At 50.7% G+C, this 15,700-nt stretch overlaps 1 protein-coding gene across 2 annotated transcripts; it reads right to left on the bottom strand.

Annotated features, from left to right (window-relative positions):
* Positions 1-262: 262 nt before the first annotated feature.
* NRIP3 (nuclear receptor interacting protein 3) lies at positions 263-15,471 on the bottom strand. Of its 2 annotated transcripts, none has more exons than XM_054826895.1 (7): positions 15,071-15,471; positions 8,334-8,513; positions 7,523-7,605; positions 4,065-4,204; positions 3,633-3,685; positions 3,436-3,533; positions 263-2,133 (listed from the first exon to the last, which is right to left on the bottom strand). In XM_054826895.1, the coding sequence occupies exons 1-7, from the start codon at positions 15,242-15,244 to the stop codon at positions 2,121-2,123; spliced, it is 741 nt and encodes a 246-aa protein (XP_054682870.1). In that variant the 5' UTR covers positions 15,245-15,471; the 3' UTR covers positions 263-2,120. The 2 variants fall into 2 exon arrangements, with proteins under 2 accessions (XP_054682870.1, XP_054682869.1); XM_054826894.1 differs by having other exon boundaries at positions 263-2,136; positions 15,071-15,470.
* Between the last annotated feature and the right edge of the window lie 229 nt (positions 15,472-15,700).

Below are 15,700 nucleotides of genomic sequence, written 5' to 3'. Positions count from 1 at the left end.
CCTTGGGACAGAGATGCATGGCAACAAAAGGCTGGCATTTCAAATGCTGGCATTTTACCACAAGTGCCACGTGCCATTTAGCCTGCCCGGTTAGCACGTCTTCACTGCCGCTCTCCGTATGGTCCGATAGCAATTCCGGACACAGTCACAAATAGGACACAATAGGCTGTGGAGCCTAAAGACTGAAACGTACTCCTGTTCTCAGTAGAGAAGTGCACTGGAAACAAATAACCCGCATATCCAAGGTACAGGCAGATAAACAGCAATAACAATTTAACTTTATTTAGATTTAATTTGACATTTAGCACAGTAATAAGCACAGAAAGAAAGAAGTACCAAAATACCAAACTCATAGCATATAAAATAATCAAATATATTTCATATTTAGTGAAATATTTCTACAACACATTGGTGGAACTGCCCTGGGCAGCCCAACCCTGTAAATATATAATATATATATATATATAGCTGTGTTATATAAAATACTGTATGTAGAGAAAGCACTGAAACTTATCACCAAAATAGAAAATACCTCAAAATACAGATAGTTCAGATTTGCTAGTCATACCCAATATTGAGGTTCAAGCCCACTAAAGGAGATAAATCTCCAGCTTAGATGCCATGGCAGGCGTGAGATGGCGTTACTGGGCACAGACTGGCCAAAGCTGCCAGGAGCCTGGCTCGCAGGACAGGTTCTGGGCCTGAGCCGATGGCCACGAGGTGACAAGAGCTACTGGTCCTCGCTCAGGACTATGGAGACATTTCCTAAGTGGGAATGCCAGCAACATCGATGCTTGTGGCTGATGCTAAGCACTGCGGGATGCCTGGGCGAGTGGGTGCGTTAATGTCTGCGGGGAGGCTTAAGCGCACGAGCGGCCACATGGGTCCCTGTGGGAGACCCCGCAGCCCAGCTGCGCCTGCCCGAGGCCGAAGGGCTTTTGCTAAGCAAGAGTGGCCAGAGTAGCGCTCCCGCAGCACACAGCTGGCCCCACGTGAGAACTCCCACCTGCCCTGAGGGTGATCAAGGTTACTGTTGTATTTAAGATCCCAGGAGGCTTGTAAATAGGTATAAAAATATGGCATTTCTGGCAGCATCATTAAAGTCCAAGTGGAGCCGATAACCCACACCGGGATGCAGCCTGGGTGCTGCTGGTGCTTCAGGCTGGGTGCTGGGCGGGCAGGCCGAGGCACCAGTCCTGGCGGCAGGGGAGAACCGAGGGCGCATTGGGGCCGTTTGGTTCCTGATATACCAATGCTGCTCTGTATCTGCTGCTTTCTGGACAACATACTTTTGTGCTCGTTTGTTGCTTTTTGGCTCAATATGATGATTAATTTTCCTGACTATTCCTGCTAGGAAGGCAGCCGAGACCTGCCCGGAGGATCCCTCCTCAGGGGCTTGGAGCCCAGGCAAGGCAAAGCCACGACGGGCTGCCCCCGTGACGGTGCTAACCCTGCGGTGAGCCAGGGGCTGCGGGAGATCACCCCGGGAGCCCTCCCAAACCCCGTTTCTGTGCTTCTGCCACACCACTGCAGAGAAGCCTGTAACCCATGAATAATTCTGTAATTGCTCTTTCTCATCAAGCCAGCAGTTGCATCCCTAATTACATGGCAACAATACTATGCTAACAGGATAAGCTATAATTCCTAGGTGGTATTAGCATTGTTATTTTACTCTGAGTAACTTCCTGGTAATGGCCATTTGAATGTGGCAATATCAATTAAGTGAATATAAATGCTTAGCCCCTGGAAAAATCATTAATAAAAATTTCATCCTGATAGCCTCTAATCACAGCTAAATACAATTACTCATATGAGGCCGCTATAAAAAGTATTTTTCTCATCACAAGAAATTTATAAGGTTTTCCCAACTGTTCGTAATAAAGAGGACACTATATAGAAAAGTCCAGAAAATAAGCACACGTTTGTTTCTCAAAACCCATAAATAGACATGACAATATCTCTAAATTACTGGCTACTGAACAGGATTTCATTTAGCTCTACTCAAGCCGTAGCCTAGTATAAATGTTTTCAAAGCAGCGCACTGCTGTTTCATCTGGAACAGCTGCACAGGATTTCTTTGATGTCAGGCTCTTGTGTGGGGACGGTGTTTCAATTTCTCTTTATGCCTCTGAACTGCTGAAACAAGAAGGAAATGACATTCAATAAAATAGGCATTTTTCGTGAAGAAAAAAAAAGCAGCATTAAAATTTGGCCTGAATGCAGTACCAAGAAATAATTCATCACTGCAGTGGTGACGGAACCACACTGTGCCTCTCGCATCCCTCTTTCAAAGGAGACAGGGAAAACATCCCGTGGTTTTGCGCTGCGGCATGGTCTCCCTGCGGTGCTGTACCAGGCGTTCCCTGGGTTCCCGCGCCGGTGGCACCTGTGGCCGGCGGCTGTCCTGGGCACACAGCGGGTGCACACGCGCTCCAGTCCCGACTCCCTGCACTAATGCATCCATCCCTCACATACTGCCCAAGGAGCATAAAATACAGCTAGCTGAGGAAGGTCTGCTCCTTCCCACCCGCTCCCAGCCAGGCTCCTCGAGCTCGGTGGTGCCCAGCACAGCAGGCTCAAGCAGCACGGGAGCTGCAGGACGTTCAAAATGGCCGTGGCTGGTCACGACAGGCAGCTAAAGAAGGTGCTGCCCTACATCACCAAAGATGCTTTCTTATGTGGTGAGCAAATGGTTTTAGATGGCTGCATCCACAGCACTCATGGCTGAGTGACCATGAGCACTGCCTGCACAGCCGCAGAGGCATGCAAGTGTAAATCCTCCTCTCAGGCACCCGGTGCTTGCTGGTTTCCTAAGTCACAGGCAGGAGCCAGTGATACGACTCTGTTCCATGGTGCTCAGCGAGGAGAAGCCCCACACAGCACCTGGAAGGAGGGGGATTGCCCCGCCTGCTGCCTGCCTGCAGATCAGCCGTCACAAGTTACACACATTTAGGGTGTACCAGAGTGGAGAGCACAGATTTCTCTTTCTATAGTTTCTATGGGGAAATAAGGCTGAAAAAGTCTTGAGACAGCAGCAGCAGCTGGCAGGAGGGCAGTCAGGGCAATGCCGTTATCTCCAGGCAGGATCTCTCTCTCCTGCACTTCGCAAAACAGCTTTCTTGTCTTGCTTCATAAATATTTTCCAGAAGAAGATTTGTTTGGGAACACTCTCAAAGCACCGCTCAAGGAGTCTTCCTAGTGACCTCCAAAAAGTACCTTTCCTAAGGCATTTCCCTGTACGTGTCTTTGCAGACACCCACTTTGCTGTACAACGCTTCGTGGGGAAAAAAGCAGCAAAAGCTGAAAAAGGCTGCTGAAAAAGACAGGGACTGTGTTTCAAAACTCAATCAGCTGATGAAAACAATTTGTGCTGGTGAGCTCTCGCTCTCCTGCAGTGAGGGTCTGGTGGGGAGGTGAGCTGGGCCCCCAACTTACTGCTCTTCCACCATGGCGCTGCCACTGCCCGCAAACGGGATTTCTTCCCTGTCCGTCTTCCCCAGAACGAGATGTTGCTTCTCCATGTTTATGACACACTGTAGAGAATAAATGCCCTTAGGTAAGAGGGAAAACTGCAATTCACGGTGGCCCCAGCTCCCTCAGCATGGGTAAGAGCCCTGCTGGAAAACTCCTACCTTCAGAGATTTCAGCGTCTGCAGCCCGAAGGAGAAGGGTTTCTCATTGTCTTCTGAAAAATAGGGACATTCAGATTTATACATTCAAAATTATCTCCCCTGCTTTTTGTAACTCACTCCATCCTTCCTTCATGGCTGCTCTGCTAAATAAAACCGTGTTTATAAAGGGACGGAGTTACTCCAGAGGGGACATGAGCAAATGAGGGCAGGCGGATGCGCCTGCAGGGAGACATGGTGGTCGCCCCATTGGCAAGCCAGAGCATCAGCTGCGCCGAACACAGCCTCCCTCCCTTCCTCCCTCCAAAGGGCCAAAGAGGGACTTTTGCTGCAGAAGAGCAGTGTTTCTGAAGGTTCATTTTTCCCCCTGGGGTAAGAGGGAGCAGAGCCCCAGCTCGTAGCCAGAGGAGCACACACCCATGCACGCACACTCACCCACAACGAGGGCAGCACACTCCACGGGGATCGCTCCCACGGTGAGGGCGAGGCACTCGATCTGGCCGATCGCCCTCACCTTGTACGGCAATGAAACCATCTCATCTTCGCCGGGGAGTGCTTTGAGATGCTCCTTTAACCTGCGCATTGAAAACACTTCTGACATGAAACGGCCACCATTCAGCTGCTCTGGCAAGGAGCAAACAGCGTTTGGAGGGTACTTACACCTGAAGTGCTCTTAGTGTGATGGTATTACCATGCCGTTATTGGAAAGCTGCTTTCTTGGCAGGTTTTCTGGGATGCTCTGCGCGTGGCCAGCAGCCTACACCCACGTCAGACCATAGCATGACCCATGACGTCAGCCCTTGCCCCAAGCAGAGCTCCTTACTGGATTTTGCTTTTTACGCAAGGAATCTTTTTTCTACATCTCCTCAAGACTTGGGGAAGCTGCTGATCTAAAATTGCTTCTAGTGCAGTGTGGGTGTAAGGAAGGGATGCTCCACTCCGGCCTGTGCTGGCGGAGCCGCTGACACCACGTCCCCACACCTTGCAGCCGGGGCAGCGTGCCCAGTCCATGCTTAGCAGTGGGGGCTGCGGCTGGGTTGCCTCAGAGGAAAGGGGGACAGATCAGACACATTCAGCCTGAGAAGAGGAGAAAAAAGGGTGTCCGGGAAATCTCAGGTACAGTCATTCCTTCTATCTACGCCCCATGAACTAGCCTGACTAAGCCGATTAATTGTTCAGTTTCTCTTTTAAACTGAACGAGAATCTAATGGAAAGGCAGTCTGAGGCAGTGATCTCTCCCTCGGATAAAAGCTGTATTGGCTTTTGGCTATCTGAGGTACCTTTCTGCTGAGCTGCATTGCAGCAGTGCATGTGTCTGTCTGTCTGTCCATGCTGGCGGGGAGAGCCCCCCCTCAGAGGCAGAGGCCCCGGGGCTGCGGTGGGGATTGCGCACACTGTTTAGCACAGGTACAGGGACTAGGAGAGGCAGCAGAGAGGAGCCAGATCCCCTCCAGGCTTCCCTTCAAAAGCAGTGGGAACGTATCGAGAAGTTTAAGAGCTCCTTGGCCCTGAGCTGGCTTTACGCTGGCCTGAGACAGGTTGGAGTGGCTTTTTTTGGGTGCAGCCACCTCCAGTGGCTTCTCTGTCCACTCAAGGGAAGACATGCAGTCGGTCTTTGGCTGCTGTCTCTGATTCCCCCCAACTTGTCCCCATCGCAGGGCACGGGCCGCAGTGCTGGAGCCAGGACCTGACCATGTCTGAGATACAGCTGGAGATGGCTCCTTGCTCTGGCACCTGCTGACCCAGAAGGTTTTCGGAGGCATAACCAGGGCTGCAGAGAGGCTGCGGGCAGGAGACAACACACAGAGTAAAACCACCTTCAGGGAAGCGCTTCATCGCAGCTGGGACTGACCCAAAGATGGACAGACAGACAGCACGTGACCTGAACGCCAGCCAGGAAACTGCAGCAAGGTGAGGACGACCACTGATGCGTGATGTAGCAACACATCTTGGAGCTGGGTTTGAAGGCAGAAAGTCCCCAGCAGCGTGCAGTGACCAGAGCTGCTCACCTAACAGCTGCACCCGCACCTCCCAGGGGCATTCCTTACGCTGCAGCAGCCTGCGAGCTAACCCCGCTGCTTCCCTCAGAGGCGAGGGGAAGAGCTCAAACGGCACCACCACAAGATGCAAAAAGATTTTAAAAAAAAGAAGGGAGGAATTGAGCCTGTGCCTGAAGCACACGCGTGCTGTTTTTAGGCACTGAGCCCCCCCGAGCCCTCAGCAGCAGGGCCCGTCCCCAGAGCCGCTGAGCCTCAACTGCAGGCAGCAGCACCCAGCAAAGCACGCTGCAGGGCCCCTCCTGTCCTGGGAGGAACAAGAGCAAAATCACACGGCACACCTCTTCCCTGCTGCTTTCCAGGGCTGGATTTGAACAAAACTCGTGTTTTATCATTGCCACACGTGCTGGACTGCTTTGAAGTAAACTGTCCTGGAGCGGTGCCTGTTGTTGCACAGGACCTACCACAGCGACAGCAGAGCGAGCCAGGCATCGAAGCCGGGATTTTAACCCGCTTTGTTAATCTGGCTTTAGCTTCTGTCCTCGCAAATGCAAACAGCAAAGGAGCTGCAGGAAGCTGCCTGCAACACAGCCCTGCCTGCTGCATGCCTCCACTGGCAGCGCACGCAGGACAGGGTGTCGCTCTGGCTGCGTTGTCTGCCTGCACGTGCAATGTGGCTCCTGCACACCTCGGTGTCTGCAGGGTCCCACCTAGCAGGAACCAAAGCTCTCTCATTGCTCATGAGTAACACTGGGGAGGGACATGAACCTTTTCACTGCAGTGGCCTGGCTGATGACCGCAGAAGTGGCCAGGAGTGAATCCCCCATAACCTCAGAGCAGAAACTGGCTCTAACTTATTGCTTAAGCGCTCTTTGAAAAGCAGGACTGCTGAAGCAGACTGTGCTGTGAAAACTACACAGAATGTATGCGAGTAACACAGAGCGCAGATGAACTCTCACAGAGCATCGCTGTGCAACTTGGACGTGTCGTGTCGAACAGCCAGTACAGCATCTTGCAGGATGAAACCCCTCCACGTGCACCATTATCATCCATAAACTAGACTGAGTAGCTCCACAGTTTGTGACAAGTTTGTAGTAAGTGCAGCCACCTTCCAGCCACTAAACACTGTTGTGCAAAGAAGTAATTACTGTCTGGACAGAAAACAGGCACCATTCATTCAGGGCCACACACTAGTGCCCAGGGAGCAACTGCAATTGTTTTTTGCATAATCACTGCAAGCCAGTGACAAAAAGCAACGACTCCATGGGAATAAAGTGTCAAAACCTCCTTGATACCCTGTGAGCTGATGCCCGATCCTCCTCCCCGGAGATCGGCGGGAGTTTTGCTGTGAATGGCTGGCAGTCAGCTCTCTAACACTACGTAAACACATTTCCTTTCCCTTCAGTAGGGAGAAATTTGGTACTGGGAGTAGCACCAGACAGCTATTTTTGAGCACACACTCGTACACAGCCATACGACTGCTGGGGCCAGTGGGAGCACAGCCACGTCCCTGCGTCACAGCGGGGACCCGCCGGGCTGGGCTGGCCGTCCTGGCCCCACGCCTGCCCCGGGGATGCCGGCAGCCAGGTGGGGTTTCAACGAGGCACCGACTGACAAACGGGCAGGCGCTGAAAACATACGAACGCATCCAACCCTCTGAAGGGATTTACTCAGAGGTGGAGAGGTTTGCACAAGTGCCTTTCTATTTCAGCTCCCTGCAAGGACATTTAAGACTCGGTAAGCCCCGATTTGGTCATAACAGGAGGCTCAGGGGCTTGCCCGGGCACAGCCCAAGGTGCTTTCTTCCAGAAAAGTGAAGCCCCAGCCCCAGGAGCACTGCCTGCACTGCCAGGTGCCGCGAGTTCCCACAGAACAGAACTCCAGGTAGATATTTACCCTAGTCTGTCCAGGCAGGCAGATGACATGAGGTTGTGCTGCGAGCCGGTGTCCACCACGGCCTTCAGCTCCTTCCCCGCACACTGTAAGACCAAGCAGAGACAGGAGACAATGTGTGGGATGCAGAATAAGCGCAGGGTGTCTGGGGTCTCTGCTCTGCACACTCTGCTCCCTGCCGAAACGCCAACACCTCCTCGCCCCAGCCCATTCCCACTCCACCCCAAGCTCAGTGCCCGCAGGGTATCACCTTGTCTGCCCAAGTCAAGAGTTGGCTTTTGAACTGCTTTTTGAATAAGGTGATGCTACTAAACAACGTGGTGTTGGGTCCCGAGCCCTCCCCGGCAGCATTTGCCCCCGCGGAGAGCAGAAGGGGCAGCCCCAGGCAGGAGGGTATACTGTGGAGAGTGGGAAATCCAGACGAACATGGAGGTAAGGAGGAGAAATGTGAAACTCTTGGGGAAAGAAAAGAAGGATGGCACTTGAGGAAACCAAATAGGCTGTGAGCACAGGGATTCACCATGGATAATTACTCCCGAGCATTTCAGCGTGCTGCCCCAGCCTGGCTGCTCCCTCCACCCTCATGTCCGAGGGAAGACATCCATCGGGCCGGTTTTCACTGTGATACACGGATGGGCATCTGTGCCGCAGCAGCCCCGCGCTGCAGAGGGAGAGCATCCCCACAGCTGTGACAGCCCCAGTGGGCTGCAACCCAAAGTGGGAAACATAGAAAACAAAAGCACGGCTCGAAGCTGTCAAAAATAAATTTTTTTGGAGGGGAAAAAAACCTAGGAGGCTGGAGAGAGACTATTACCTGGCAGCTCACCACTATGAGCTCCTCGTCCTCCGCTTTCCCTGAGCTGCTTGGTTTGGTCTGATTCAGCTTGTTGGTCTGTGCTGAGATATCGCTCTTTGGAGTCCAGCTGCCACGGCTGCTTCGTAGTTTTGATAAATTTGTCTCCATCAGGCGCCTCTGCAGGATATTATGTGGTTGCTTTAAGAAAAAATACACACAGAAGAGCAGGGTGAAGTCAGAGGGAAGCCACAAAGCGACCTGCATCGCCAGCCTGCCGGCATGCTCCTGCGGTGCCCGTGGGGCAGCGCTGCTCTCGCGGGAGGGATGCCCTAAAGTCTCATTCTCCCGGACTCCCAGACTACATGTACTCTTCCTAGTCTACATCTATTTGCTGTCCTGCCAACCCTGGCTTACCTGGCTTTCACTAAAGAGAATGACTTTATTTTGAAAGGATTATTCCCTTGCCAATACATTAACCAGAATTTGGAGGGATGCCTTCCTTTTTCCATATTCAAGTTCAAGATCTGATCTCATGTAAGAATCAAAACAGGTCAGGCTTTTCCAAGTTGTTATTTCAGCCATAATTGCCTTGATGTGTTGATAAAGATATCAGGAATTCTGCAGTGATGTGACAAGTTAAGAGGTAATTACCTTCCCAATTACCTGCACCACCTAAGTAGGAAAAAGGCGTACAGACTTAGTGAATGCACACAGACGCTTTCATTGAGCACGGGCATTGCTGGCCTACGAAATACCTGTGTCCAGCCCCCACCTGTGGCGATGCTCTTTGCATGAACTGACCTAGAATTTAAGAAGCTGATCTGGGTGTCTGTGTGTTGGCTCTTACAGAGGTGCGTGTGAACAAGGCACGACTGCAAGAAGAGAGCTACAGATGGTGTCTATTGTCAGGCCTGGTCTCGCCTTTAGATCAGAATTTGGTCTCAAATTGCTCTGCATCTCTCTTCCTTCCATGTTTGTATTTAGGAGAGGAGGTGAAGAGGTAAGATTGGCTGAGATAGGTAGGTATTCTCCCAGGAACCCCCAATGCTTCGTATGGTGGCTTCTCTCTTTCTCTGTCACTTCCATTTGCTCTGCAAGAAGCATGTTGCCTCTCAAAATTTCCTCCAACTGCTTTCCCAAAAGCCTTTTTATGTTTAATGTTCATCATGGATGGATGCACCTACTCTGCTGGAGGTGAAATGACTCTGCTTGATTATCTGCTCATTTCTCTGCCCGGCTAATCTCCCCCTCCATTACTGCCCTTTCCTTCCGATTTTAATTTTTCCACAGTGAGACTTTCTTACTGCCTTATTCCTGAATTTTTGCATTCACATTAAATATGCCTCTGTGTCTGCAGAGACATCTAAACCAGCAAGCCTCCTTATCCCGAGGGAATTTCAATGGGATCAGGATAATTTTGAAAACCTCAGGCCGTGGTTCCCCGAGTTAGCCAGCACGCACCCTCATGCGCAGCGCCTCGTCTTTAAAATAATCTGCGTGGCATGTTAAATAACAGCACTTACACAAGGCTAATGCAACTTGGCATCATCCTAAAATAACTGCAACCCCGTTAGTGCTTCAGATCCTGCTGTAGGCGTAACACGGGCGGTTAAACCGGACCTGACTGATGAGATCGGGTAGGTGCAGCCAGCACCAATGGTCACTGGGACACGTAATCTCCTTTTCCCCCCCCACTTTTCACTGTTCTTACTGCTGCTTACAACCTGCGACTTGAAAAGAAATAAAATTTCATGACCATTTTTGGCTGCAGGTGCTATGTCTGACCAGCACGCTAGAGAGCGTGTCCTGTGTAAAGATGATAACGTAGCCACACTCCCAGCGCCGGGGAGAGATCAGATCTGACGTTGCGCTGTCTCCTTCACGCACAAAAAGTAAGGAAGGTCTGGCACTGCTCTGGTGAGCACTGCTTTCCCAGTGAGACTGAACAGCAGAAACCAGTATTACTTCACTGGATTAAAGGCAGGCAGACTGGCTCCACTAGTTCTGGACCCTGTGCCGAGGGACGAGCAAATCAGTTTGGCAGCGAGGGCTCCCTCACACGAGGCAGAAACTGTAGGTGCACAGTCAGCACAGTGATCTCCTCCGAGGCTTCTCATCCGAGCAAAAACGCAAGCCAGGGTTTGCTGGCAGTAGATGACATGTCCTTCTCACCCTTTATGTTTGCCTACAACTCAGGCACACATCTGGAGGACTAATTCTTCGCATCATCAAAAAAAACCCCCACAAATGAGGGGACAGGGGACTGGAGAAGTAGATGGGTGAAGCTCCCAGCTGGCCAGAAGACAGCCTGTCACACAGCGGTCACCTCCTCACACCCAGCCCTGCTCAGTTAGGACCGGGAGAAATTTCTGAATGGCATCATCCAGGACAGTCTGGGTGCTCTTCTGATCTGCCTGGCCTCAACCACGCTGCCAAAAGCTTTTGAAAGAACAGGTTGGAGAAGAACAAGTCACCAGCACACTCATCACTGCTATTTTAACTGTCAGCTACCCTTGATTTAAACCTAATTTTTTTTACTACACTTTCTCCTATGGATCGTTAACCAGTTACATATGTGGGTTTTCTCAGGCCTTGGTTTTATGAATCCTATATGGGACCCATCACCAGAAGGAAAAAACCCAGCGTTCAGCGAACATGAGTTACCACCACAAACGGGACCGTCTTTTGTTGGCGCTTGCTCTTCTGAAAGCCGCAGCAAAATCCTGCCTTCGGGGGAACAAATGCTGCTTACATTGTGCTCCAAAACAGAAATTATCTAGCAAGAGGGGGCTGGAAAGGTTCCCTGCAGCACCATCCTGTCTCAGGCTATTAATTAGTTTTCTTTAACTTGTATTTCCCTTGACTCTCGTGTGCAACAGAGTGAGGGATGTTAGTCACAGAGATGACTCAAGTGGTGGATACGTACTTGGTAAACAGATAATGTGCCAGGGGACATTTGCAAATGCACGTTTTGCTGGAAAGCTACAAGCAGACCACGGCTGGGAGGGAGGGAGGGAGAGGAGGACAGCGTGACAGCGACGGGGAAGGCAGCCGTGTTCTCCCTCCAGCGTGGGCTGGCTATGCAGCCAGGACTGGTGTTTGAAGTAACCCAGATTACCTGGTACTGTCTTTCTATACATCGCACACAACTGTTGAAAGTTTTATAAAACAATAAAATGTTACATACCATTGTATAAGTGCAAAAAAAAAAGTTATTTCCCAGTATCGTTCAGCACAATATAAATACAAACCAAGATTTTTTTCATATCTCCCTTTCCATCCCTGAGACTTTGCAAAAACTTGTAATCCCCTAAAAAAGTCACAGTAGAAACCTAAAAGAAGTGGAGATACCAGCTGAACCTATTTACCACTGTCTGTCAAACCCACAAGTAATTCTGTCCAGTTTTGTTCCTCTCTAGTTCATAAGCAAGTGCATCACTGCAGCTTGCAGTATCCATCTCTCTGGCAGGTTTCCCACTATTTTGGCTTCTAGATCTGGGGATAAAAAGATCTGTCAACAACAGTTTCAATCAGGTGGAGATGAAAGTCAGGGCAGATGCCAGCTCCTCCCCTCCCCAAGCCCATCTCAGAAGCTTTGCCCTCTCTTCTGTACCTAGACAGTAGAAAAAAGGAGTTTTAACACACCAACGGAGCTTGTCCTAAGAAATAACCTATTTCTCTCTCTTCTTCCCATCCGTCATCCAAATTCACCTCTTCTACCAGTAGCTTGTGCTCATGTGCTGCCCACCTCTTGCAGGGGGATGAGGTGGGACAAGAGATGCCCCCTGCCCTCCTGCACCCCCAGGTACCCGGGCAGCGGCCAGGTCTCTGACCAAGACACTGCATGTAACATCAAAGTTTTTTGCATTTTAACCAAGACGCAACAAACTCTGGGGAGCGCACGAGGGAAAGCAGGGAAAACCGAGTGCACTGCAATTAACTGCAATGTTGCACCAGCTACAGGAGCAGGGGACGGGGCCACCAGGGTCCCCAGACCTGTGCTGAGGACCCAGGCACCCGGGGGAGGCTCTGAGGGCATTTTGGAAATGCTTTTTCTTTGTTTGTTTGTTACTACCTATAACTTTGTTTGCCAGCTTGTAAAGTGATGAGGGACTGTTTCAAGCAAAGCCCCTCCAAACCGGTCCAGTGGCTCTCAGGGCAAGGGCGAAGCATCGGAGCACGAGGAGGAGCTGCCAACAGGCAGCATGCCCAGCCCAGGTCAGGCAGGGGGTCACAGTCACAGTGTCAGGAAGCCTAAATTCCAGCTAACAACTATCTCGTGCCAATTTTCTGAGCTTCAGGGAGGGGGCTGATAGTGAGGCAACAAAACCAATTCTGCTCTGTTTGGTCTTATACTAGGCTAACAAAGTGCAATACGTAAAGGGAGCGAGGAGCTAGAAGAGTTCAGTCCAACCTGGAATAATACACTGAAAAAATATCAGAGACTTAACGTAGATAATTACAACAAGTGTTTATCAAACCCACCTATACGGGGCATCGCCAGGAGAGATGCTTCAGGAGCTGAGTAATGGTGCACAAGCTGGAGGATGCCAGCACACCCGCGACCTGCTGCCACCTCGCTGTGCGCAGCACCCCCTGCGCTGCGGCCAAAAGGAAGGAGATTTCTCCCCAAAATTGGAGTGATTGCTGCCAGCTGTCACCCTGACAGGCAGGGTCTGTCCTCACCACCTGTCCCTGTCTCTGGGGAGCTGTTGCCTCCTCTCTCCTCCTGCTGAGACCGCTGGAAACCCCCTCCACGAAAACCCTGTATTAATAACACGAGTCACGTCAAAAGCCCTTCCACCCATGTCACCACAGCTGTCATGTAGCTTTAGACACGAAAACGTGCTGCTTCATCAGGAGGTGTGCAGTTATTCACAAGAAAGGCATGCAAATGCCCTGGGCAAAGACTCCTGATGCCGTGGGCCTCCTGACCACACAGCTCAACCCCTCTGGACCTGGACCTCTCAGTTTGGGGCCATGCCAAGGTGGGGTCCCACATTTTGGAGGCTCTCAGTTCTTCTCCAGTCTCAGAGATGCACGATCTCCCACTCCTCCTGGTGACAACTCTTGTGACATCCAGGCAGCCACGGCACCAGGAGACACGGTGGTTCCTCTCGAAGCCACCATGCTCACTGCTGTCCCGGCCACCTGTGGTGCGAGCATGGCGGTGCTGGCAGCGTTGCTTCACTGCAACACAACCCACTGCAACAGCTCTGAAATTCAGGGCATCTTCTCTGGGGCTGCGGGAACAGGCCTGAGCACGTGCCAGTGCTGTCGGCTTTGGGGACTCCCCATACCTCCTCCTCGCAGGCGCTGTGGGTGCAGCAGGGGTGATGCTGCAGCCGCGGCTCAGCCGGCACGGGCAGAGGAGCAGGGAGGAAAGCTCAGGTGATGTTCCTGTGACCAGGGCTGTGGCGAGGAGCCCCGTGCTCTGCCCCTCGTGCAGGGCCAAACCTGGTCCTCGCTGCTGCGGGGACAAGGACTTCAGTGCTTGATGCCCCTGGCTCCAGCTACCTGTTGCCTCTCTCATCTGGGCAGAGCATCAGGGTCTCAGCCCCACAGACTGTGGGTCGCTGAGCCACGACACTGCAGGTAAGAGTAATATCTCTCTTAACAGTAATATCTAATTGGACTCTGCAGATAACGGTAATAACACCACCATCACGCTCTGAAACACACTTTGTAGCTCCCTGACGGAGACCTGCCATTCAATGGTGATCGGGAAAGCTCCCCCTACAACTGCAAAACATTTGGGATGTCAAAAAAATCACCTCCCTGCGCACTGCAGAGAACAGCCAACTCATTCCACTTATCTCAGCCAGCCAGAGCCGAGCCGAGCCTAACCCAGCTGAGCAGGAAGGCTGTGACGGAACAAAACCGCCCCACTAAAAATAAAAAGATTCACTGTTTTCAATGAACCTGTAACAAGCATTGAAAAAAGCAAATATTATTTGTTACAAGGTGCAAGAATTTTGCACCAACTGGGCAAAAAAACATAAAGGAGATTTCCTCAGTAGGATATATTTTCTAAATTTTGCTCCTTACATCAGAACTTTTGATATTACATTGAAGTATCATTTCCCATTAGAGAAAGCTCAATCATTTGTGCATATGATTACAGTATTATATAGTGTAGTATATTCTAGTATTTAGAAACACACTCCAGCCCCTGGACATGAAGAAGAATATTTTATGTCAGCTACAGGATCACGTGGATCATTGCAGATGTAAATATTTAAAACCTAGAATTATGTATCTTTATTTTAAAAAAACCCACACAAGCCTTTACCAAAGCGTAATCTTGGCAGGTTTATATTCTGAAGTACTGGTGACTGCACTTTACCAAATCTTTTATGATTATATGTTGTGTGTATACACACATCACAGACAAACATATGTGTTTATATATGTATGTATTATATGAAGCCATTTTACTTTACTCTGATTCAGCGAGGATTTTTGTACTGAAAACAGCATCCCATTTTCATGTAAATGTAAAAAAAAAAATTAAAAGCTTTTAGATCCAAGTGTGCCAGGCATCCGAAAGCACCTACTAGCAAAAAGCAACCCTGGTGATAACTATTTCTACTCCCTTCCTTTTACACACAAAAGCCTGATTTTTTAAAATCAATTTCCACAAGCAACCAACTTCTCCTCCTAACAGAAAACTGGCACGAAGGAAAAAAAAAAAAAATAGACACTGCCCTACCAGCTTCTTAAGTCTCCTTCCAGTAAACACAATAAAGCCTTACAGTATCTTTTGAAGTCCCCAGCTTCTTCAGCCCATCCAGAGGGAGGAGATCTGCAGAATCCTTGTGAATAAACTGAACCGCCTGCTTCATCCTCCTCTGCTGGCGGAGAGATGCCGCTTCCCTTATCTCCACTTCTTTTCTACTCGGCTCTGTCAGGATACCCGAATAAAACATCTTTCTGCCCGCCTATGGCTCGCTTCTCGAAGATGCGCTTCTCGGAGAGACAGTGCCGGGGAGATGCTCTATCGCCTGGGCTTTATAACCGGAGCTCGGTGACGTTTGGAGACCGTCAGGTACTCCAACCGGCGCCGCCGAGTGCAGGAGGGGTTGGGCACATCGCAATATGTTGCACAAACAACAGCGGGTGAGCTCAGGCTCGGTCTAAGGGAATAAATCGGTGCTGTTCCTCCTTGCTGCCTCTCCTGAAAACGGGATTAGCCGCAGGCATCCGAGGGCTCTCAAAGCCCCCCCGGCAGCCTCACGGGCAGAAAAGAGAGAGACGGAGCACCGGTGCTCCGTCTCTCTCTTTTCTGCCCGTGAGGCTGCCGGGGGGGCTTTGAGAGTTGCAGACAGCCCTTGAAGCCAGCACACCTCCCAGCCAGCCTCTGCAGGCACAGCTTTTTTTGGCCT

This window comes from Grus americana, chromosome 5 (assembly GCF_028858705.1).
Source record: "Grus americana isolate bGruAme1 chromosome 5, bGruAme1.mat, whole genome shotgun sequence".
Taxonomy (NCBI): domain Eukaryota; kingdom Metazoa; phylum Chordata; class Aves; order Gruiformes; family Gruidae; genus Grus; species Grus americana.
This window is presented reverse-complemented; position numbering and strand designations above follow the sequence as displayed.

Excerpts from the sequence above, each read along its gene's own strand:
- NRIP3 (XM_054826894.1), bottom strand. The coding sequence starts at position 15,244 with ATGTTTTATTCGGGTATCCTGACAGAGCCGAGTAGAAAAGAAGTGGAG. Across the intron at positions 8,514-15,070 it reads TGGGGACTTCAAAAGATACT|CAACCACATAATATCCTGCA; the intron begins GTAAGGCTTTAT and ends TTTTTCTTAAAG. Across the intron at positions 3,686-4,064 it reads GTGTGCTGCCCTCGTTGTGG|AAGACAATGAGAAACCCTTC; the intron begins GTGAGTGTGCGT and ends CCTATTTTTCAG.